We start from the raw sequence: 23,104 nt of genomic DNA on the forward strand, positions 1-23,104 counted from the left end.
AGTAAATTCAAAAATAAAATATAAATTAGATGTTCCAGAAATCGTCTATAACTCTTTGCCAACGAACTTATATAGTCACTAGAGGCAATCAGAATACACCAACTGCATAAGTGCGTTTAGCTTAAATTTCCCGTGTTGGTTTTGTTTAACCACCAAAGTAAACCACCTTCAAAGTAGTAGTGAAACACAATGAACTCCTCAAAGTTTTCCTAAATTATTTACGAAACCAGTTGTCACATCTTTTACACATATTCTAACGATTAGAAATTAAACAAGTGCGGTTAGATAGTTAAAAGCTTACGTGCTATACTTGATTTGCATGCTTAATCCATGTCGTCATCATCGTCGTCGGAGATGGTGTACTTTTTCTGCGATCGCTTCCTGCGCACCGGCGTCGCCTTCGATCGAGAGGCCGACATTGAGGATGATGACGACGTGCCTGCTTTGGAGATTTTCAATTTCATCTTGACGCTACCCGACTCCTCATCCGAGTTGTCATCGTCGTCTGAAATCGACGTTAGATTAAAGCGACTTCCATAGTTAGCAGACTGAAGGGGCTTACCTTCGTCATCGGAGTCATCTTCATCAGCAGCCTCGATCACCTTCTGTTTCGCGTTGGTGAACACCGATTGTAGCTCCAAACTGTCCTCGTAGATGAGGGATGCTTCCTCGTTGTAGATCTGCGCATTCTGGCACAGCTGGAAAAAGTCCTTTTGCAGATCGTTAAAATCGGCGTATTTGGCTTCTTTGATTCGGGTGAGGATTTTGTTGATGTCGATAGGACGCTTGATGACTTCGTAGTAGTCTGGCAGATCTCTCTTGGAAGGCAGCCTTAGGAATGGCTGACTCAGTACACGACCTTCTGCATCCGTGTATTTAATAACAGCATCGATCACTTTCTCCATTTGCTTCTTAACCTTCGGATGAGTGGTTCCCTTCCTGCGTTTGGTTACCGTAGAAAGGACACTTTCTTCATCCGATTCATCCCGTTTGCTCTTTCGCTTCCGACCTTTGCGTTTTTTCTCGCGCTCCTCTTCTTCGAGTTCCTCGTCAAAGTCTGCTCCATCGTCAATTGCCTTCAGCCATTCTTTCTCGGTTAAACTATCCGTGTAGTCAACTTCCTTTCGCTGTCTAGAGCCACGGCCCAAAATCGAATTGTCCTCTTCGTAATCCCAACGGTCAACTTCTTCGTCTTCCTTAACCAACCAATCCGGTAGTTCCGATTCATCAAGCAGCCGAGGCTTAACCTCCGCAGCCTTCCGCTCGGCATCCATTTTCTTAAATAGTTCCAACTCTTCATCGTGACGAGAAATCATCAAATTTATCATTTCATCATCCGGCACTTCGTTCTCTTCCTCCTCATCCATTTCGTCCTGATGCAAAATAGTTTGCAAGAACTGTTGCCGCTCGCTACCGGTGGATTTTTGATCGAACATACCCGCCTGAATGACCTTTTCATCCATGTTAAGTTTGTATCGGGCGGCTGCCAGAATACGTTCCTCCACCGAATTAACGGTCATTAATCGCAACACACGCACCTCATTCCGCTGGCCAATTCGATGGGCACGATCCTGGGCTTGCAAATCCTGATGAGGATTCCAATCCGAATCAAAGATGACGACAGTGTCGGCCGTTTGCAAGTTCAAACCCAAACCACCGGCACGGGTTGACAGAAGGAAAATAAAATAATCCGAATTTTTGCAATTGAATTTCTTCAGCAAATCTCCACGCTCCTCAGCCTTGGTGGTACCATCCAATCGTAGGTACCCAAATCCGCGCCATCCCAGATAATCTTCAATAATGGTCATGCACTGTGTCATCTGACAAAAGAGCAGAACACGATGTCCTGTAGCATTTAGCTTTGGCAAAATCCTATCAAGTAGTTCAAACTTTCCAGATGTTCGGTACAAATCAGGTCCCGTGACGGTTCCCTGCATTCCAATGTGATCGCAATATTTCTCCTCGATATGCTGGAACATGAACGGATGGTTGCACAGTTTGCGCAACTGAACGATCGTGTTCATCAGTGCCTTTGCGCCTCCCTTGCCCTGTTTACCCTTCTCCGAGCCATCGGTAAGGAGTACGCCCTTGCTTTGCATGTGCTTGTAAAGCACTCGCTGCAGTCCGGACATGTCGCACTTGACAATGTACTCAACCTTATCCGGCAGCTGCGATTCGACTTCCTTCTTCAAACGGCGCAACAAAAACGGACGCAGCACCTTATGCAGACGACGAATAATAAGGATCGTTTCTTCCTCGTTCAGCTCGACCTTTTCACCAGTGGTAGCAAACGGTGCATTGAACCATTGCTCGAAAGTGGAGCACGATTTGAAAATCGACGGAAGTAAAAAGTTTAGCAAGGCCCACAACTCGGGCAGTTTATTCTGGAGTGGCGTTCCCGTCAACAGCAACCGGTGCGGTGCGGTGTAATGTGTGTTCAGCACCTGCGTCAGTTTACAGTGGTGGTTCTTCATACGATGGCCCTCGTCGATGATCATGTATTTCCAGGAGATCTTAGCAAGCACGGCTTTATCCTTGATCACGTACTCGTACGTGGTGAGTAGCACATTGAACTTGGTTGCCTTCATCTGATTCTGTACGGCACGTCGACCTGCGGGGGATCCTTTGTAGGCGACCACACCCACTGCTGGGGCCCATTTTTCAAACTCTAGCACCCAGTTGGATAGGGTTGACAGCGGAACGATAATTAGATACGGACCGTTGTTCTTCTTTTTCTCCATCAGATAAGTCACAAGGGCGATGGTTTGGATGGTTTTTCCTGGAAGAAAAGGTTTATTGAACATTATCATTATTGTTGTTATCGAGTAAAAATGCGGTAAGGATTCATTCATAAATTATGTCGCGCTTGCAGGGGTAACGTACTAGAGGAGACGGGGTACAGAGTTAGTTGTGAGAGTTAGTAAAATATGGAGAGGAATGGCTCAATTTCGGGCAATTTTTGCTCGACATAATTCGTGAAATCTCACACCTATGTTTTATTGATTAAACAAAATAGCACTCACCTAGACCCATCTCGTCGGCCAAAATTCCGTTCAAATTATTATTAAACAGCGACACCAACCACTCTAGACCCTTGACCTGGTACTCCTTTAATTTTCCATTAACCAGAATCGACGCTTGTTCGGTGACCTTCTCGTGAACGGTATGCGCAATGCTGTAGTAGGTCTGCTCCTCCGTCTTGTACTCATCGTCCTCAACCTTCGCCTTTTGGATAACCTCCTTGGTCTTAGCATCGTCGGAAAAGTCATCCCCTTTCCTATCGTCTGAATCATCGTCATCCTCATCGTCCTCCCCGTCGGAGATGACATACTCCCAGCCGGGATGCCCCTGCAACCATCCGTACAAATCTCTCAAATAAGGAGCATCGTCTCCGGTAATCATCTTTCCGGTAGCCGTCTCCATTACCGTAACGCGACAGTCGTGCGCCTCGCAGTCCGTATCGAGCATCTGAATGTCTCCGCTCTCCAGCACCATTCGCTTCTTTCTGCGTTTGCGATCCTCTTCGTCGTCCTTCTTCTTCTTCTGATCGACCTTGTGCTGTTTGACCATCTCCGTCAGATTGCCAATATATTCGTCCGTTTGGGAGAGCAGGAACGCTAAACGTTTGTCTTTCTTCTGATCGATAAGTTTTCGGTAACCCTCTTCGTCCTCGGCCATCAGGCGACGCATACGTTCCTTCTCGATACGCTCCTGTTCCTTCTTCTGCTCGCGTTCTGCATTGGCATGGTAGTTCATTATAGACTTGTTCAACCGACCCAGTTTGGCTACATTATTGCGATGATACTCCTTAAAGTCTTTTCCGTGCTGAAGAACCAGAGCCAAGAACTCCTGGTGTTTCTGACGACGCTTACGCTCTGCCTCCAACTTTTGTTGTTTCTCCAGTTTTTCGGTAGCTCGTGCTTCACGTAATCCCTGGCGTTTGGTACGTTTGTAAGCCTTAACATTAACGGCCGTCTCAAGTGTTGTGTCCCGTCTGGTGCATTGGACAATTTCCGATCTCAGCTGACGCTGGAAGTTTAGCACTCGTAATGCTCTCAGCTCAATTTGAGCTTGAATCCTCATGTCCTCCGGCATCATAGCAGGAAGGTTATTCAGTTCCTCCATTCGTAGGGCGATTCTAGCTGACATTCGATTTTCTCTCTCCTGTAGGATAGTTATCGGATCCAAACCAACTGGTTTGGCCACGGTTGTGACTCGATTTTGTTTCTGAATTGGCTGAACTGCAGGAGCCTGTGCTGCAGGACGTGGTCCCGCTCCAGCAGGTCCTTGGGAGCTAGGTCTTTGAGGCTGACCCGATCCTGCTGGACCACTCATTTGCTGTTGATGAGATGGTTGCTGCCCACCCATGGTCATGCCAGGCATAGGGCTCTGATTCGGAGGCATCCCTCCAGCTGGCTGTTTACCTGGCTCGGGAGGGCCTGATTTACCTGGCGGAATACCGGGAGGACCTTGTGGAGGTCCCTGTGGAGGACCTTGTGGTGGTGGCTGCTGCTGCTGTTGCATTCCTGGCTGAGGAGAGGGACCTTGTTGTCCAGGGAAGGGGCTTGACGGGGGTGTTGGACATTGTGGCGGTGTTCCATCGGAACGCTGAGCCTGTATCTGAGAAGCTAGCTGCTTACTAATCGGTTGATGGCGAGCCAGCAACCGATAGGCCATAATCTGTCCACGCAGCTGATGCAACTGGTTCGCATTCAAATTTTGCTGCTTGGAGGTGGCACGTAGCGCCAACAACTGTGAATAGCGAGGATCTTCCTGAAGACCTTTCTCCTCCATGGAATCGATGGCTCGCTGAAGTGCATTGAGATTCTCTTGTCCTGGTGGAGGCGGTGGACCGCCGGGCATCATATTTGGACCTCCGGGACCACCGGGCATGCTGGGACCTGGACCGGACATGTTTGGACCGGGACCACCCGGTTGCATCGAGACGGGAGGTGGAGGACCCTGCAAATAGATGAAGAAGGGCAATAAAATTAGTGTTCTGTTATGACGGGGGTGTATTCATTTCGTTATAATTTTTGTCACAGCCAGTGGTGAAAAAATCTGGTTGAGCGCTGGTGTGGTAAATAGGTTCTATCACATTCGCCCGAATGACATTCACCCGAAAGTCATTTACCCGAATGACGTTCGCCCGAAAACCATTTACCAGAATGGACCATTTACCCGAATGTCATTAACCCGAATGGACCATTTACCCGAATGCCATCAACCCGAATGGACCACTCGCCCGAATGTCATTAACCCGAATACCACATTCACTCAAGCATAATATAAAATCGGTAATTGTCTAGTTTAGTGACTTTTGTGATAGAAGTCCGACTTTAATACGGTTTTTTTTGCCGAAAGGATGCATTTTAACCTAAATAAACCAAATCCGAGCGGGAAATGTGAAATCTTTAACTAAAGTTTGATAAACTGAACAATAACAAGTGAGCTTATACAGCTGAGCTAGTGTGATGCGGCCTGGCCGCATATCCGAGGCCAAGGATCCGTTGGACGAGGCGTTGATCCACGCGTCGCCGGAGTTATAAGCAAACCTGTGATCCCCTTGTTTGCCCGGTTTACTCAAACATAGGGGCTATAGCTAGTTTAAAGCCGACTGAGCGGTAGCGAAGTCGGACAGTGCACCAGAAAGCGATGTCGCGTAGCCACATTAGTCAACCGTACACTGACCAATGTGGCTATGCGACATCGCTTTTAGGTGTATTATTCGACGTCACTGAGGTTCTGTTGCCAACGCGACAAATGCTCTTCAGGTGCAAACTGATGCATATAGGACGCAGTTGTCAGCTCGAGTGGTGAAATCTCGTGATAAATCGGACAAAATAATAAGAAATCTTTCGGAAACACGACCGATCGAGGTAAATATATATTAAGATGTTCCGTTAACGAATTGAATCAATTAAATTAGATATAATTACTAATTTAAAATTATATCTTGCATGGTGGGAGTCCATTTGGCACTACACCGTTAGTAAATAGTAGCTCATAAATGTTATGTGGCGAAGCTAGTGTGATGCGGTTTTGCCACAATTACCGAGGTCGAGGAACCGAAGCGGAGGTCCCTACTCGGCAAACCTGTGATCCATTGGTATGCTTGGTTTACTAAAATATAGGGGTAGATTCCTTCTTTAAATATGAGCAGTTCTTTGAGTTTGTATACCAAATAGCCCTCGTAATCAAACCGGTGATCCATTCGTTTGCCCGGTTTACTCACACTTAGGGATTGATTCCTTCTTTTAAATATGAGCAGCTCTTTTCCCACAATTAGAGGTTGATTGCTTCTTTCAAACATGACAAATCCTTGGATCTGCATGCCAAATAAGTCTGCAAAGAAACTGTTGATCCACTCGTCTGCCCGGTATACTCAAACATAAGGGTTGATTCCTTCTTTCAAAACAAGAGCAATTTCTTGAATCTATATACCAAATAGCTCTCTACGCAACATTGGATTTCGAGACAGTTCAAGTTTTTTTAGAAAAATAAAACAACTTGGCCGTCAGACAAAATATTCGGAAGATCACCGAATACAACTAATTTACAAACAAGTTGTTGCCTTGGCTTTCTTGCCCCATCAAGGTATTCCAATGTCACTCGAAGAATTGAGGAAAAGTTGCCCAAAAGGCTCTCGACGATTTTTTGGATTACATTAGTAAAAATTGTATTTTTGGTAGGAAGGAAACTAATCAAAAAGTTTCTCGATGACCCTTCTTTGCCCCCCGCTCCGTGGTCAGTTTTCGAAAATGTATCGACAAAGTTTCCTAGAACCACCAATAATGTGGAAGACTAGCACAATAAATGGAACGGTTTGTTAAGCCGTGGAAATTCTATGGTGTGTTGAAGCAGTTGCAGCTTGAAGAGAAAAACCCTAGTACGTATGTTTTACGTACACTACAAGCGGTGCCAACAGCTAAAAAGGACTTAAAACTGGAAACCCTAGTTAAATCATACAAACCAGGTGATTGGATTAACTATTTGACTGGTATAGCTTTAGTGTTAATTTCTTCATATCATCAAATGTAATAAAATTTGTATTTCATCCTAATAAATTAATTTTTTTCGATTGACATTTCGATGTTTTGCGGGTATATGGAATTCGGGCGAATGGCATTCGGGTTTATGTTGCATTCGGGCGAATGTCTTTCGGGTGTTCGTGGCATTCGGGTGAATGACATTCGGGTTTATGTGACATTCGGGCAAATGTCCTTCGGGTAAATGGCTTTCGGGCGAATGTCATTCGGGCGAACGTGACAGAATCGGTAAATAACATTTAGGTTACTTAATGCAGAAAACCGCCCAACATTTGCATGAACTGCCAGAGAAGAAGTGTTAGATGTAACTCTTTGCTCTGACAGTATAAAGCATGCGTTGGCAAACTGGCTTCTACCGAATGAGCTCAAACCGTTGTTATCTGATCGTCTTTGATCATTTAAATGTTCCGCTAGATATCGTCACATATCGTAATCCCAAATCTACGAACTTGGACCTCTACAATCAAGGCTTGGCGACTAGATTGCAGGGGTATCTTCCGACGATTGAATATTTACGTTACTTGGATGAGGTCGTGGATAAAACAAACTCACTCATAGCAGGAGTATACCAAGAGGCTTGTCCGCTTCGAGTTATGCGTGCTTCTAGAGGAACACATTGGTGGAATACCGATCTTGTTCGACTCAAAAAAATGTAGAAAAGCTTGGAATCGCAGACGTATGAATGGGTCGGAGACCTTTAAATTGGCTCGCAAAGAATACACAAACGCCTTTCAACTCTCTGAGCGAAATGCTTGACAAAGCTCTGCACAAATGTCTCAAGTCTCAACGAGACTAGCCGATTAAGTTACTTTCGAAATCGAAAAACTTTCATGTCAGTCCGATTAGAAATGCTAATGATGAATACTCGTCTGACGAACATATAGTACTCAACTATCTTTTTGACGCACACTTTCCAGGCTGTACGGAGCCATCACTGACGAATGCCTCTGAGTTCTTTTCAGGTAGTTCTGATTCTTGGACATTTACTCGTAGAATTGCGACAACCGAATCGTCCAAATGGGCGATTGATAGTTATGCTCCGTATAAGTCTCTGGGAAAACGATCACTACAGTTTTACTACAGAGAGGATATGAACACTTCAAGCATATTTTTAAAAAGGTACTTACTTATATTGATGCCACAGGATACATTCCATTAGCGTGGCAGGAAATAACTGTCAAATTCATTCCTAACGGTGGCCGCGTCACTTGTGAGGAGGCAAAGAGCTTTAGTCCGATCAGACGGACTTCCTTCCTTCTCAAATCAGTGCAACGTTTAATCGACCACTACATTCGGGATGTTAGCTTAGGTTAGCGTGCAACGCAACATGCATATCAGCGGGGGAAGTCTACTACCACCCTGTTCACAATGTCGTCTGCAACACTGAAAAAGCAATCAAGTTTAGGAGTTTTTCTCGATATTGAAGGTGCTTTTTACAACGTGTCTTTCGAATCCATCTTGGAAGCAGCGAGATCATGGATTACCTTCATATATCACGAACTGGATACACGCAATGCTTAGCAACCGACATCTGTGCTCATCGTTAAGACAAGTAGAGATAAGCAAACTGAGTGTCTGCGGATTTCCTCAAGGTGGTGTGCTGTCACCACTTCTATGGAACCTTGTCTCCAATGGCTTGTTGAGGAAACTTAATGAACTTGGGTTTCCGACGTATGGTAACGCCGATGATTATCATATAATGATCACCGGTATTTGCATTAACACACTTTTTGATTTGATGCAACAAGTCCTATGTGTTGTTGAGCAATGTTGTCTTCATGTTGGACTATCAGTTAATCCAAATAAAACATCAATGGTGCTTTTCACGCAACGAAAGATTACAACCAGAGCTCGTCCATTGCAGTTCTTTGACTGAAATTATTATCGCAGATCACGTTAAGTACGTTAGGGTAATTCTTGACTCAAAACTTAATTGGATAGCTCGCATTGATTTCAGAATCAAGAAAGCTTGCATGGTCTTGGGCCAATGTAGACGGGCTTTCGGCAAAACTTGGGGACTCAAACCCAAGTACATTTAGTGGATCTACACAACAATTGTTTGGTGGCAGAAGTGAAAAGTTATGACAATCCAATCAAAGTTAAACCGGTGGCAATTACTGGTGCATTCTCAACAACACCTACTGCTGCTCTAGAGGCACTCTTGAACATAAAATTTCTGAAACAAGATGCACTATCTTGTGCATTTCCTCTTAAAGTTACTGGACTTTGGAACAGTAACTCAATCGTGCAACTAGCCACACAAAACTGTGGCCCCAAATGGTTACTTGGGATGAGCTTACACTTGCTCCCAGTGTGACCTTACACTCACATGTAGTTTCACATTCAATGTGATAATTTTCCCTGCGGGGAATGACTGTCTGCAACCAAAAGTAAAATAATCGGACGGGGGCTCTAGAATACTTTTTTAATTTTACAGAATTTTTGTTTGAAAGCTTAGGTTTTGCAATGAAACTGTTTCACATTTTTGCCACTAGGTATTGCTATAGACATTCAAATATTACTAAACCTGAGGAACATTGTTTGGGAATAACAATTGATCCAGTCCAAGCGAGAATTTCGCCTGAGAACCACCATTGCTGGCCACGACCATCTTTACCGTAACTTGGGATATGAGAAAGGAAGTGTTGATGTGGTACTTACTTAACGGAAGGCCCCGACTCAGTGACACTCCCATAAGTACCACGGATTGGCTAGTGAGTGGGTTGTTAGTCAGGATTCGCCTCAAGCAAGAGATGCGACTGAGAATATATTCTCTTGCATAAGGAGTTTGAATACTTTATTGACTGTAGGATCCGTAAATGTTCTAGATGCGAAGGCGTGTAGCTCTGGATAACCGCTTATCGAGTTCGTTAAAAACAACTTGAATTCCGGACAGCCGGCTATGGGGAGTGTTGTCGGCTATATAAAATGGTCCATAAATAATGAGTTTGAAGGGATGCGTTCATCTACATAAATTTCAGCCAATTGGAAAAGGGGTATTGTGGGCCAACTCTCTTATATTACCGCGTGCTATATCCCCTTTGTCTAATACGAACCAAATGATGTTTTTTTTGGAGTACATTACTTCCATTTTCATTTTGCAGCATTTGGTGGGGCAATGAGAGTGCAAGTCAGGCCGATGATAGGAGAGGTAATGACAGATGGACCATTCCACAAAAAAAACGCCATGGGAGAGGAACAGGGTGTGGGTTGGGGTAGGGTTATCCATTTTATCCCGTGGTTTTATCAAGTTTAAAAGACCGCAACCGTAGATGTGCGTGGACGATCGGGAAAAGCTTTGCGTTTGTATGTTCACGTGTTTGTCGCGTTTGCCAGAACGTATGTGATTTCGCGTGTAAAAATTCGATTGTGTTCCTGTGTGGCCATATGCATATTCGCATGTGTTCTTAAATGATGACGCGGACCGTGAATTTGGTACTTGTTATTAACGCACGGTTCTGGTACTAGAAGTTCCCCCATAACACTAGAGTTCCCGGTCACGTTTCCGTGGAATGTGTTGTCCAATGAATATCAGCCTCACTTTTTTATTGGTCCAACTGAAGACATGAATCTAGGCTGTTAAGAACGAGGGCAGGGACATCCTAACGTGACCGACTCATGATCGCGCGAGCGGTGGGTTGTTGGCGAGATCGCGAGTATGTATGGATGGTTGCAATTGAATATTCGCGTTTGTGACTCGACTTTGGTTATCGCGAAGGCTAACGGCGTTTGTACGTTTTGAATGAGATATTATGCGTGTATATGAGAGAATATGCAATTGATTGTGTCAGTGAGCGTTATAATGAATCTAAGTTAAAATATAGTAATAAAAGGAAAATGAACATGCCGAATTAAAAGAAAAAAAAATGAAGACATTAAGTAGAGCGGAATAAATTCACTGTTTTTTTGGTTTACATGAGTAGTGGAAAAGCAAACTAATAGAAGTAAAACAAAAACAGACAAATGAAGTAGAAGAAAAGAACGGGCGGGACATATTCTAAGTTGCTTATATTTGGGAACATAGCCACTTTATTTGACGGTTTGGTTAGCGTGGATGATGGTTCTTCAAAATTACTAGGCACATTTTGAGCATTTGACTTGATATGGTCCCAATACTTTGGATAGTTCACTTAAACTTTAAATTCAATACATTGTGCAATTTAATGATGTTTACTTTAGATTTGGGTTTAAATTTGTATAGTCCGAGAACTTCGGCTAATAGCCTTAAGTTTTAATGCATTGTGCAAATTGAATGATATTTAATTTAGATTATATGTAATGAACCATCAACCATAGGATACTGCATCGGTCTGGATCTAGTTGAATTGATAGCAAAAATAATTCAATCTGCCAGTCGTCCGGGTATCCCTTCGCTTCTATCCACCGCCTGAAGCACGCGCCGTGTTGCTATTAGATTCTAGGGACCAACAGAATCTAAGGTCTCCAAGCTACAAATCCCTAAGCATAAAAATTTGCAGTCTGGAGTCCACCGCCAAGCCCACGGGTGTATTCAGAGGACTCTGAGTGCTGACAAAGTCCCACCTTGAAGTGGAGAAAACATATTTCCAGAATTTACCGGATCTCGCGCACCAATTATGTGACCAAGGAGGTATATAGAAGAGTAGATAAAATCTGTAATAAATTGGTACTCTTTTCACAGATGCTGGGGTAATGTAGTAAAAAGGAAGTTTTTCTGTCAAAACTATTCGTTTTTTCTTTTTTTATTTTTTCCTCGTTCTGGAAGATGGCTGATATAATCTTGAATCAACGTCCTTTTTCAACAACATCTTATAAGATACAATTGGCTGAAATTTAAACATTTATATTTGAACAAACTCGATTAGATATGTAGTCATTTGAGAATTCTGATGGACCGTTTCGAAATTAGAATAGAAATGATGAATAAAAACATGATTCTATGAGATTTAGCTTCGAGTTTGTTGACTTTTTGGAAAAATTGGAGGAATTCTGTTCAACGAACAATATACCTACAAGGCTCTTGTACTCCAATCACACATTGGCTTTAAAATGAGAAAATTTCACATAACCTGGGAGAAAGGTGTTAAAGCTTACTGTCATAATTCTCTTTGAGAAGAAATTCCGGAATCGCTATACGCTGAACAGAAATCACAATATTCAATGAGAAATAAAAGTGTTGTCTATTGTACGAAAAAAAGGAAGCTCAGTATAAAAGTAAATATAGAAAGTAGCACCCCCTGTCTCAAAATTCTGGACAGTTTCCAGTTTTCTCGCTCTTTTCCTATACTATGCGAGAAATCAGACTTAAATTACTAGGAGAATTCACTGAATGTATGGTTCAGCGGGATGCTTTCATGTTCGTTTACTGTTGTGATATGTGTTCTGCAAGTAACGTTTCCGAAATTTCTTCTTTAAATAAATTATGAAACTTGGTTTTGATACCTTTCCCTAAGACTTTGTGAAATGTGTTTCTTTTGGGAATAAAATTCGATTTGAGTACAAGCGAAATCCTACATTTATAAATTTTGATGAATGGAATCTGCCCCAAGTTATCAAACATATACCGCCGCTATACGTTTAAATGTCCCATTTGTTATGGAATTCCCTGCACACATGGGACAATTATACGTATAGCGGCAGTATACCTAAAGCTCAAAGTTTTTTTCTCTTGCCATCATCTTTGTTTTAATAAAATTGCAACATCTGCAAATCTAAAAACTGATAGAATGTTAATAACTTTCTCAGATGATTTTAAATCAGTTTATATTATTCTACAATGTTGCAGACAATAAAATGTTGCAGTAATGACCCGTTTTTATCAACCAACCGAAAAATTTTGGTTGATAAAACGGGCAAGTTGATAAAATCGGGAAATTTTTTTTATCTTCTTTTTTCCATCCAACATAATTAGAAACAACTTGCAAACTATTTGAAGTTGTCAGTTTGCAGAAAAAATACACCTAATGCCCTATCGGTGCAAAATATTGCATTTACCCTAACCATCCGCGAGCTGTCTAATCCAATTGCCAAGTATGGGATCCATCTGAAATTTTGGAGATAGACTCATTATGAATGCCAATATATTCTTTCAACAAAATTTAACAGTTAAAGTTCTTAAAAGCGGGATGTAGAAATTATTAATTAGTCGCAGAGCGTTGGTGGTTCTCTGCCATTCTACGCCCATGATGCAAAACTGACAACTAAGAAAAACGTGATCGAAAATGAAAATTAAATTGGCGATCTGGAGAGTAACTGTACATCAAATAAAGCTTTACAGTCTAAAATAACATTCATATCCAACGCTTCCAATGTAATTAATCCAGTTTTTCTTTAAAAAAAATTAATTTATCTAATTTTTAACAAAAAATTCTCAGTGGGAAAATCTGATAGAAATCGGATAATTCTAAGCATGTTAATCCAACCACGGCAAATGATGTTTTTTATTCATTTTGTTTCCGCAAGTGAGCGCTGAGAGCTTTCTTGTTAAGCGGGGGACTTTTAGTTTTACTAAACTCGGAAATGGATGTGTTCGCCATGTTTTCAGTTTTTGGAAGCGACGGCAGTGATGAATAGTTTTGCAGGATTGATTTCAATATTGTAGTTATTAATGTTGTTGAAATGTTACCTGCTCAAATGTAGTAAACTATATAGGTATCCGCATATCTCTACAATCATACCAAGCTGCATTGGTATTGAGCTCTGTCATTTTAATTTGGAGGTAAGCAAATCGCTTACACAGTAAATTGGGAGGGAAAAAAAGCTTCTGGGCGTAATGGGTAGGCAGTATAGTGTAACAAACCGAATAAAACGTCAGATATTTGGATAGGTTCGTTTGGAAATAAGGTTTTGATTTTATACGGGTTTGTATCTGTTTATTTTTTTAGCAGAATTTTAGTGATCCAGCAATTCAAATGCTGAAGTGATAGAGGATGAACAGATAGAGGAATTGATCAGTGCTCATTCAGTGGTGGATGTGACTTTTGACAAGAAAAACAAAAATAATGAAAGTAATTGTGTCGAAGCAGCATGGATTGAGATTGCAATCTACAGTTGGCACGCGTTAAACAAAACCGAACCGAGAACCAGAAGTTTTTTTTTCTTGCATTCGCATTTCAAATGCCAAAATATCCTGACTCCTGCGGTAGAAGACAAATGGTTTGAGGCGCCGGAAAACTACGCTTGCTCATATAACCCTATTCCACGCTAAACTTTCTTCCTTCAACTCCTTGCTCTTCCTTGGGTACTTTGGCCCTTAAGGTTGGCTCTTAAGCTCTTAAGAGCATGACACAAAAATCGAAAACGAAAAAAAACAGTTTTTTCCTCGCTGTGTGTTCCATTGTTCGTTCCTCCTTAACCCTTTCATGCCCAACTTTTGTCTAGTGCATATGGTTTCAAAACTATTTTTCCTTGAAAACAGTGGGATCAAGAAACACGAAATGCCTTTTTTCATAAAGATAGGTGCTTCCTTTGCAGTGCTAGAAGCTGCTCAATTTTTACCTTCTAATGCTTAATGCAATCCTTCTAGAATATTTGCAATAGTCCTATTGTGTGGAAAAGGTACCCAAAGACAGTCTAAAATGACAAGTTTTATTAGTTTTCGAAAATATTGCAACATAACAAAGATATATGAAAAATTCATTTTCTGTCATCAACATAAACTGTCTCTGGCAGCACTGCTACATCGGAATCCAATCAGACTAATTGCAATAACTTCAGTTCTAGAGCTGATCCTTGCAATTGTTTATAATCAAATGAAAGTCAATAGACACATTTATTAGCCTTACTTGTTTTGTGAAGAAATATTGCCTCAAACAAAAGTTATAACTGTTTAAAAACGTTGTTGTCCACAAACAACATGGGCATGAATGGGTTAATATAGTAAACTTTACTGCAAATTAAATGACGTTACAAAAGTGAAAATCATTTAATGTCTATTATTTTGTTAATATTTTTATTCGGATTCACACACACACACGCCTAATTTGCCGGATTCAGCAAAAAAGTAACTACCAAGCACTCTTCTGTTCTTTATTATGAATCATTCGATTTCATAACACTTGAATAATCAATTAATAAAATATCCATGAACAAGACTTCAACAATAATCATTATTGTATAATATGAACTGATGAGATAAACTAGAAAACCACTGAATTACTAATTTCCTCCTTCCATTTCGATAAATAGTATGGAAATTTATTCCTTGAAAACGCACATTTCCATCGCCAACACGCTACTGTGCCTAACTCGGAGCCAGTCTTGTTTACGTTATCTGTGGAGAAGATAACGGTACGACTTCACAAAAAAAAAGTTTCAATCGCAACAGTCGAAACTCAAAGGGATGCTTCCACCGCTTTCTGTGTTCTCTCAGCGATTTATTCTCAGAGTGCATAGGGTTCCTCTCTCTTGCTCTTTTCGTAAAAATGTAATGCTCAATCTGCTGAAAATGTCATTTTTCACTTTGGCTGGCTGACGTCTGAACATTGTAAATTGGAGTTGCTACTTGCAGATCAACTTAATTAATTTAATCAGTTTGTCGTTCCGTTTAGGTCAACACAAAATTCACGCTAACGGGTACCAGTTGTGACAGTGTTAACTCGAGAAACTCGCAGTCATTGTCTTATCTAGGTCAAACAAAGCACTGCCAATCAACACTTTAATGCCTTCACCTGGAATCTCTTATCAGTGCGAGAATTTACACCTAAACCCCTAGATCGCCAACATCGTTCCTAGCGTAGTATAGTAAGCAAACGACTATTGCAATGAACGATCAGGAAATCGAGGAAGCATTCCAGTTGGCGGTGAAGTTAACCAAACAGTGCGGTCCCATCGTGCTGGAGGGTTTCCAGAACTCGCTGAAACATGTCGAAACCAAGGGCCGTCACTGGGATATAGTGACCGAGTACGACCGGCGGGTGGAGGATGTCCTTATTAAGGGACTGTTGGAACGCTTCCCATCTCATCGGATGCTGGGTGAGGAGTCTGCAAGTGATGCAAACCAGAAGGAGCCGCTAGACAAAAGACCAACGTGGATTATTGATCCCATCGACGGGACGAATAATTTTGTGCGGGGTGTAAAGTTCATTGCTATTTCGGTGGCGCTAGTAGTGGACGGTGATTTGAAGATTGGAATTATATCAAATCCTTGTCTGGATGAGTTTTACACCGCGGTCAAAGGGAAAGGTGCGTTCTTGAATGGCAAACAAATTCACACTAGCGGTATCGAAGAGGTAAGCTTAAAATTTTTGGATGCCACAAGAACGACAAAAATAATTTCAAAACTTCTCCTTCTAGTTGAAAAGCGCCCTGGTAGGTCATGAATTTTCCATCGCAAGCTATCTAGCCGCCCGTCCTTACATATTCGGCCGTGGAATCGAGTTCATTAAAGAGTGCACTGGACTGCGAGCATTCGGTTCGGCCGCTCTCACATTGGCCTATGTCGCTAGCGGCAATATCGATTGTTACAGCATAGAGCATCTTAAACCATGGGACATCGCAGCCGGAGCACTGCTGGTACGGGAGGCAGGAGGCGTCGTGACGCATATTAACGGTGGCCAGTACGACATCCTCAAGCCGGACATTATCGCAGCCAGCAGTGAAAAGTTAGCCCAGCGTGTGCTGGAGATTGTTCTTCGAGTGGAAGAGGACGTAAAACAAAAGCAATAAACTTTTCTCATTCATATAACATATTACAACTGAATTCAGATTAAAGAATATTGATACATAGCTGCTTGACATTTTATCCCGAATGGGGTTTAGAATAAAAAGAAACACTCACCGAATTGGGTTGCATTGAATGGGGTGGGTATCCTCCGGGTACCATTCCTGGAGGCATTGGAGGGCCCTGATGTGGTGGCATCCCTGGATGGGGCTGTGAAGGTGGTGGACCCGAATGTTGTCCCATTTGCGGATGTGGAGGGCCGGGTGGATGCTGCTGCATGTGCTGAGGCGGGGGTCCTGGTGGTACTCCTGGTCCACCAGGTCCTTGCATATGGTGCGGCGGGGGTGGCCCTTGGGGACCTCCTGGACCTTGTGGTGGCGGAGGTCCGTTCATATGGGGAGGACCATGTTGTGGAGGCGGTCCATGATGGTTAGGAGGTTGCGGCCCATGTTGCGGGGGTGGGCCTTGCATTGGCATATGACCTCCTTGTCCACCTTGCGGTGGTCCTGGAGGTCCGTGCGAATGTTGTGGACCTTGGCCCATATGAGGTGGACCTTGTGGCGGTCCCGGTGGAGGCTGATAGGGGCTATGCGGCGACGGGGAAGGGGCCGGACTCTGTGACGGTGGTCCCATTGGGCTCGGTGCCTGCGGAGGAGGCATCGGACTATTTACCGGCGAAGGACTCGCCATCTTACTATTGCCACTAAAACTTTTCACGAGGTTGCACAATTTTTTTTCGTTCTCTGGTTATTTTGATAGACAGTCAACCCCTGCATATGCTGGTAGAAAGCATAGCAAGAGCTTCAGAAGAAAATGGCTGCCGAGAGAAAATATTTCAATCGTTTTATTACCGCTAAATCCACTCTATTTAAAAAAAAACCTTTACTTTCACTTGACACCTTTTACACTAATGTTCATTTTTCAACTAAAAAATACCCAAACAATTGCGTATTATCCTGAAATTTTAGCAAAAGTTCACTGCAGCAAATAGCTTTGTTACACAAAAAAGTGACACGACGGAGTGAGAGAGGAAGCAAACAAAAAAGCCGAAGCCGATCGTCAAACGAGTGATTTGTGGATGTGTGCGTTAAATGGTTTGACAGACGGGGTTGTAAGGTCGCCACATCGTTGAAAGTGCTGCCGAATATAGTTAAAATATGAAAAGTGCAAGTGTTGTATAACAGTTTTAATATATGACCTTGCGCATACACTAAGAAAATTATATGGTAACATTTACTATATGAGGAGGTTAATTCGACTTTGTGAGTATAGTTGTTTTTAACCGACAATAGCATCAGGTCACTTGAACCATATCCATGTTCAAGATTACTATACAAGAGCTTTGGACCATAATAGTATTATTGAACATTCTATTGTAAGCATGAACATTATAAGTGGAATGCTCGGTATAACAATACGCATAGTTATTTTGACCTCGAACTGTTTGTTATAACTAAACTAGGAGAATGGAATATTTTACCATGCATTATGCATAATAGTAAAATTGAACACTCTGTTGGAGGAATGACCATTATGAGTGAAATGCTTGGCATAACAATAAGCATAGGCATCTTGGCCAAGGCTTGTTTGGAATAACTACAACATTGGGATTTTAACATTTTTTGCTTAATATCGTTGTTTTGAAAATGACACGCAAATATAATTAGATAAATGGTAAAGATGTATTTGAGCCAGTTTCAGCTAATCTAGCTTTTGGAAATTTCTCGCGGGTCTCTTAGTTTATTGATGACATACACATCTTAGTCTTCTATTTCTGCCTTTACGCTTAGCTGAAAGAAACAAAAATTTTGAAATTAAGACGTTGTTATTAATTTAAATTAAAGTATTTACTCACATTGTACAATATTTTGTATTTAGCGAAGCAAACACTTAGTCCTACAATCCATTGAAGAATATTATCTTCTATTTCCTCGGACTCAGAAGCCGATTCTTAGTGTACAGACCTTGGTACAGACCATTTGTAATGCTAGTGCTAAGCTCATATTTAGCCACTAAATATCTTTCCTGATTGGAACTCGGCTTATGAAACCATCGACTTACCGTAATATCACAGAGATCTTATTGCAATCGTAAAAAAAAATTAAAAGTACACCAAAAATACGCTTGTATTTTGTGTACACAATTTTCACTGCAATGGCCGCATCGTGTTGGAATACAATCTGAATCTGAACGCAAACATTGACTAGTTTTATGGTTGTTAGTAGTACAACTCATTTTCAGCTGAAAATCACTATACGCAAAAGGTATTTACAACAGATCTCACGTCCATATAAATGGTGTATATAGTTAATTCAATCTTTTCATTCATATAATAACTATAAATTTAGTGTTCACGACTTCTTACTATATTGTGCAGAGAACAATCAAACGAAAAGGAGTTATAACAATGACACTGGTGATTTTAAAGATGTTTACCATGTACATATTTTCATTTTTACTTTTATTTTACTAGTGATCCTGACTATTCCATTGTCAGTCTTTTGATGATAGATATTGTTGGAGTGAGCATGTTCGAATTGTCATAAATAACAACAGCATGGTTAAGCCAACGACACGACTAGACACTCAATGTAATATCTTGAAGAAAAAGTGCCCGAGTAATTTACCACCAGTTACCATTGCATTGAGTTGCCCCTCGATGCCAACAAATAAATAATTTCTCCAGCAACACCTTTTGATTTTTAGGATACATAACAACATAGCAACCATCTTCTGTTTATAACATCAACACAAATTTTCTCACTAGAAAAATTATTTTGTGGAATTGCGTGGTGAAAATGTGGATTTTGCTTTGCGTATCATCATCAAGTAGATAGCGTAGATTCCACTTTTCGCCCTTGTGGATGTCAATTGTAGAATCAGATATGCAGGTTCGTGTGATATTGTAGTGCTGGATGTGTTTCGTCGACCTATACCGAGTATGAAGTACTTTCCTCTGCCCGTCAAATGGATCACCCGCTCTGTGGTAGTACTGGAAGCAGAAAGGACAAAATTTGAGCCAAAAATTGCGATTGAGCAGACTATGACCGGCGAGCTAGTTATTTTTGCTAGAAGGGATAAGGTTGTTCGATTGTAAGGCTATCACTATCCGGAACGTCACCCGTTCGAACTATTCAGTTATGATCATTGTTCTCGGGCTGCGGAGTGGGGGCACCATTAGCATGGCCAATTTTCTGAAAGAAAACGATCTCCTCCGATGACGATGATAAGAGCAGAAATGAGTATACTTCTTTGATAATTTTTTTCTGCAGAGTGCACCGTTTGTTACCTTCTTCTTTTAGGCGAGTTAGTTCTGAAGTGACCGATGAAATTAGTGTGCCGGAGAACACGGTTTCAAGCTGCAACATATTACCCAGTTAAACTCATTCCGGAACCGGTTCGGATTTCTGAATGGAGTCAGCATGGTTTCCAACTCAAATGCAACAACCGATTCCGACTCAATCGGTTGTTGCATTTGAGCTGGAATCCATACTGGTTCCATTCAGGATTTCGAATCAAATTCCGAATGGTTTGACAGGGTATCCGCTTACTTCCAGCAATAGAACATCCTGCAGCTAATGGCTAGCTGAAACAACTTAACATTGACTTTAAATCACCCGAACTAACGCTAAATCCACTGTTATGTGGTGGGTCAGAGAGCTTTGTCTTATTAGTTAGGAAGCAAAGCAATGTGTTTAGGCAGGAAAATTCTGGTTCCGAATATCAACCAACAATCTACACATTGTACACGCGTACACGGATAAAAAATAAATTAATATTTCTTTGGCCTGATATAAGGCAAATGCGCAAACAGGCTATTGTCTCAAATAAACATACGAATACAAATACAAATCCAAATTGATTCAAAGTTAAATTCTCGGCAAACATATGATTACGGCGTTAAAGCGCACACAGCAGTCAATGAAAAAGAAAACTTTTCACTATTGTTTACTACCAACATCTGTGATTTGCGAGTAACGGTTTGTTCAGAATTTCCACTCAGAACGAATTTTTACAGTTGGCTATAACGCTTTAATCATATGTTTGTCGAGAATTGGTGTAGAAAGCTTCATTTTAGATAAAATTACTGCAAGTTTCGGTTTATTCTGAAGCTGCGATAATTTAAAAAAACAGTTGAAACAAATTTTGGACCAAATTTCAAAACACGTATGTACCATGTTCCAATTAAATATAAATTTAGCATATAGGGTTACTGTGCCCTAATTCATCTTAGCACCTCTATTCATCCGATCCATTTAAACCCATTAGTTAGAGCAGTGTCTGCTATCTCTATTTATGGCATTAGTTCAAATGGTGGGATGAATAAGGGTGCGTTGTACTCGACTTTTCGCTTCGCTCTAGCGCGGGTATTTTACATTTTCCAAGCCAGTTTTTTTTATTGATCTGCTTCTTAAGAACGAAGCAAAGATGTTGATACCTATTTAAGTGCAATCCAATCAGTGTAAGCCGAGTTATTAGCGAAATAGTTTGACATCGTGACTAATGAGATGAATAGGGGCACGTCTACCCTAGATAACTTTGAGTTATTCGAAATGGTGTTCATGCCGAAAAATTGATCAATTATATTTATAATGAATCAATAAAAATAGAAAAATCGTCGAGGGCTGCCTTTATTTCAGTTTCTGATTTTATAGTAATTAAGGTAAATTTTAATGAATTAGATGTTGTTACTGTTTTTTGCAGTGGTAGAGCGTCGTCCGGGTGTCACTATGGTCAGTTTCCTGTACTGTACGTACATCTGTCTCCGCTGGCCTCCACGTAACGCTGTAAGTTATATTATCAGTGACGTTATCCTAGGCGCTGGCTGGCGATGATCGTATTTTTGCCATATTCAGAATGAATTGTCTCGAATATACCTTTGAATGTCATTCCGGGACTGCAGCACAGGGCAAGCAGCATTCTGTACAGGAACTGCCTACCATTTTCTTACTGGTGGAGATGGTCATACCCCTAATCGTTCGACATCAACGGCGCCGGGGAACCATCAGTCACACACTAGTACATCTTCATGAGTTGAGCACAGTTTCTCATTCAGGAATGTCAGAGAGCACACGCTGCAGGAGTGGGATTGAATAGGGCTTACATTAATCGTTTGCAGATAAATACCATAGAGCTTCATCGATCGGTATATTACGTTGGCTTCGTGTCTGTTGATGTTGTGGATATTGCTGGTGGTTGATATGCTGGGTTCGGTATTGGGGTGGCGCTTTGTAGAAAATCCTCCCGAATTTCCCACCGACTAAATCGGCTTGCCTCCGCCTAATCGGCCGACAATTCAACCAATTAATCGGTCGATTGTTGCACCGACTCTTATGGGGGTTTAACAAGGACATCTACCGACAAGACAACCGACTAAATATGTCCGACGAAATCTGTTGAAATCGGTCTATTTCAACCAATTAAATCGATCGATTAGTTGGTTTAGATTAAATCTGGCGATTAATATGATGACGAAAATTCTTCACCGACGAAATCCAACTTAGTCGGTTAATGAATCTGTCGACCTCGAAGCACCCGATTTCGTCGGTCGACTAGGAAATTTATGACTCAAATTTTCTATGGGGCATGTTGACTCGATTCGAATTACATCAGGCTCACACGACGTTTCAATATGATGTGCATGAAGAGGTGGTCATCGTGATCGACTATCTTGATTTCAGCTGCCTGTTTAACAGAATTTTGGTTTTCCAGAGCATTTTGTTGCTGCAACAGGGAAGCAAAGGCTATCAGTTTCTTGCACAGTGTGCAGCGATATTCAGGCGACGAGATCGTTATGGTTGTTGAAGTTGGCATTACCAGTTGTGTATTTGGCTTGCACTGCCCCACTACGAGGATTGGAATCGCAGGATTTTGTATTTGATTGGTTCCTTCTGGATTGGCTTGACATCCAGTTACTGCGCCGTGTTAATGATAATTTTCGCCCCGTTGCTGTAATATGGATCTAGATTTGTTGAGGTTGTTCAGTGGATGTTGCGGGTTTTCAAATCAATTCAACTGACTCGAAATCCATTCTGCTGTCAGTTGGATCCGGCAGTGTGCCGAACTATCTAGATTCACCACCATTTACTGCCGAGTTATTCACCGTTTTCACACTCTCTAGTTTTGGGTTTGTTTTGTTGTCACTATTTTCCCTTCGTAACCAGGGAATGCAACGGTAACTATTTGAAATAAATAATAGATTCCAAAGTGTTGCTAGTTTCACGCATTTTCTCAGGAAATTTTAAATTTGACAGTACCAGTTACCTGAGTCACTGAGGGGTAGTCAGATTTGCGATACAGTTTTGGAATGCCAGTGTCTAGTCGTGTCGTTGGTTAAGCGACAATCGACTTTAGTAGTATTTATTATGATACAAAAGTTTAGTATTACCATTGTCATGGTCGTTTCTGTTATATT

General features: G+C 41.5%; 2 protein-coding genes across 6 annotated transcripts; one reads left to right on the forward strand and one right to left on the reverse strand.

Moving 5' to 3' along the window:
• Positions 1 to 6: 6 nt before the first annotated feature.
• On the reverse strand, positions 7 to 17,721 carry LOC131694236 (ATP-dependent helicase brm-like). Of its 4 annotated transcripts, none has more exons than XM_058982760.1 (4): positions 17,576 to 17,721; positions 16,807 to 17,506; positions 3,024 to 4,962; positions 7 to 2,779 (listed from the first exon to the last, which is right to left on the reverse strand). In XM_058982760.1, the coding sequence occupies exons 2-4, from the start codon at positions 17,377 to 17,379 to the stop codon at positions 324 to 326; spliced, it is 4,968 nt and encodes a 1,655-aa protein (XP_058838743.1). In that variant the 5' UTR covers positions 17,380 to 17,506; positions 17,576 to 17,721; the 3' UTR covers positions 7 to 323. The 4 variants fall into 4 exon arrangements, with proteins under 4 accessions (XP_058838743.1, XP_058838744.1, XP_058838747.1 ...); XM_058982761.1 differs by having other exon boundaries at positions 17,570 to 17,713; XM_058982764.1 differs by having other exon boundaries at positions 7 to 505; positions 563 to 2,779; positions 16,807 to 17,713.
• LOC131694237 (uncharacterized) lies at positions 15,431 to 16,754 on the forward strand. Of its 2 annotated transcripts, none has more exons than XM_058982765.1 (3): positions 15,431 to 15,513; positions 15,578 to 16,258; positions 16,323 to 16,754. In XM_058982765.1, the coding sequence occupies exons 2-3, from the start codon at positions 15,791 to 15,793 to the stop codon at positions 16,692 to 16,694; spliced, it is 840 nt and encodes a 279-aa protein (XP_058838748.1). In that variant the 5' UTR covers positions 15,431 to 15,513; positions 15,578 to 15,790; the 3' UTR covers positions 16,695 to 16,754. The 2 variants fall into 2 exon arrangements, with proteins under 2 accessions (XP_058838748.1, XP_058838749.1); XM_058982766.1 differs by having other exon boundaries at positions 15,460 to 15,513; positions 15,561 to 16,258.
• Positions 17,722 to 23,104: the final 5,383 nt, after the last annotated feature.

Source organism: Topomyia yanbarensis, chromosome 3 (assembly GCF_030247195.1).
Source record: "Topomyia yanbarensis strain Yona2022 chromosome 3, ASM3024719v1, whole genome shotgun sequence".
NCBI lineage: Eukaryota > Metazoa > Arthropoda > Insecta > Diptera > Culicidae > Topomyia > Topomyia yanbarensis.

Bases quoted from the DNA above. Each gene is read 5' to 3' on its own strand.
- LOC131694236 (XM_058982760.1), bottom strand. From the start codon at position 17,379: ATGGCGAGTCCTTCGCCGGTAAATAGTCCGATGCCTCCTCCGCAGGCA. The intron at 4,963-16,806 runs GTGAGTGTTTCT...ATCTATTTGCAG, and splicing joins ATTCAATGCAACCCAATTCG to GGTCCTCCACCTCCCGTCTC. The intron at 2,780-3,023 runs GTGAGTGCTATT...CTTTTCTTCCAG, and splicing joins GGCCGACGAGATGGGTCTAG to GAAAAACCATCCAAACCATC.
- LOC131694237 (XM_058982765.1), top strand. From the start codon at position 15,791: ATGAACGATCAGGAAATCGAGGAAGCATTCCAGTTGGCGGTGAAGTTA. The intron at 16,259-16,322 runs GTAAGCTTAAAA...TTCTCCTTCTAG, and splicing joins ACACTAGCGGTATCGAAGAG to TTGAAAAGCGCCCTGGTAGG.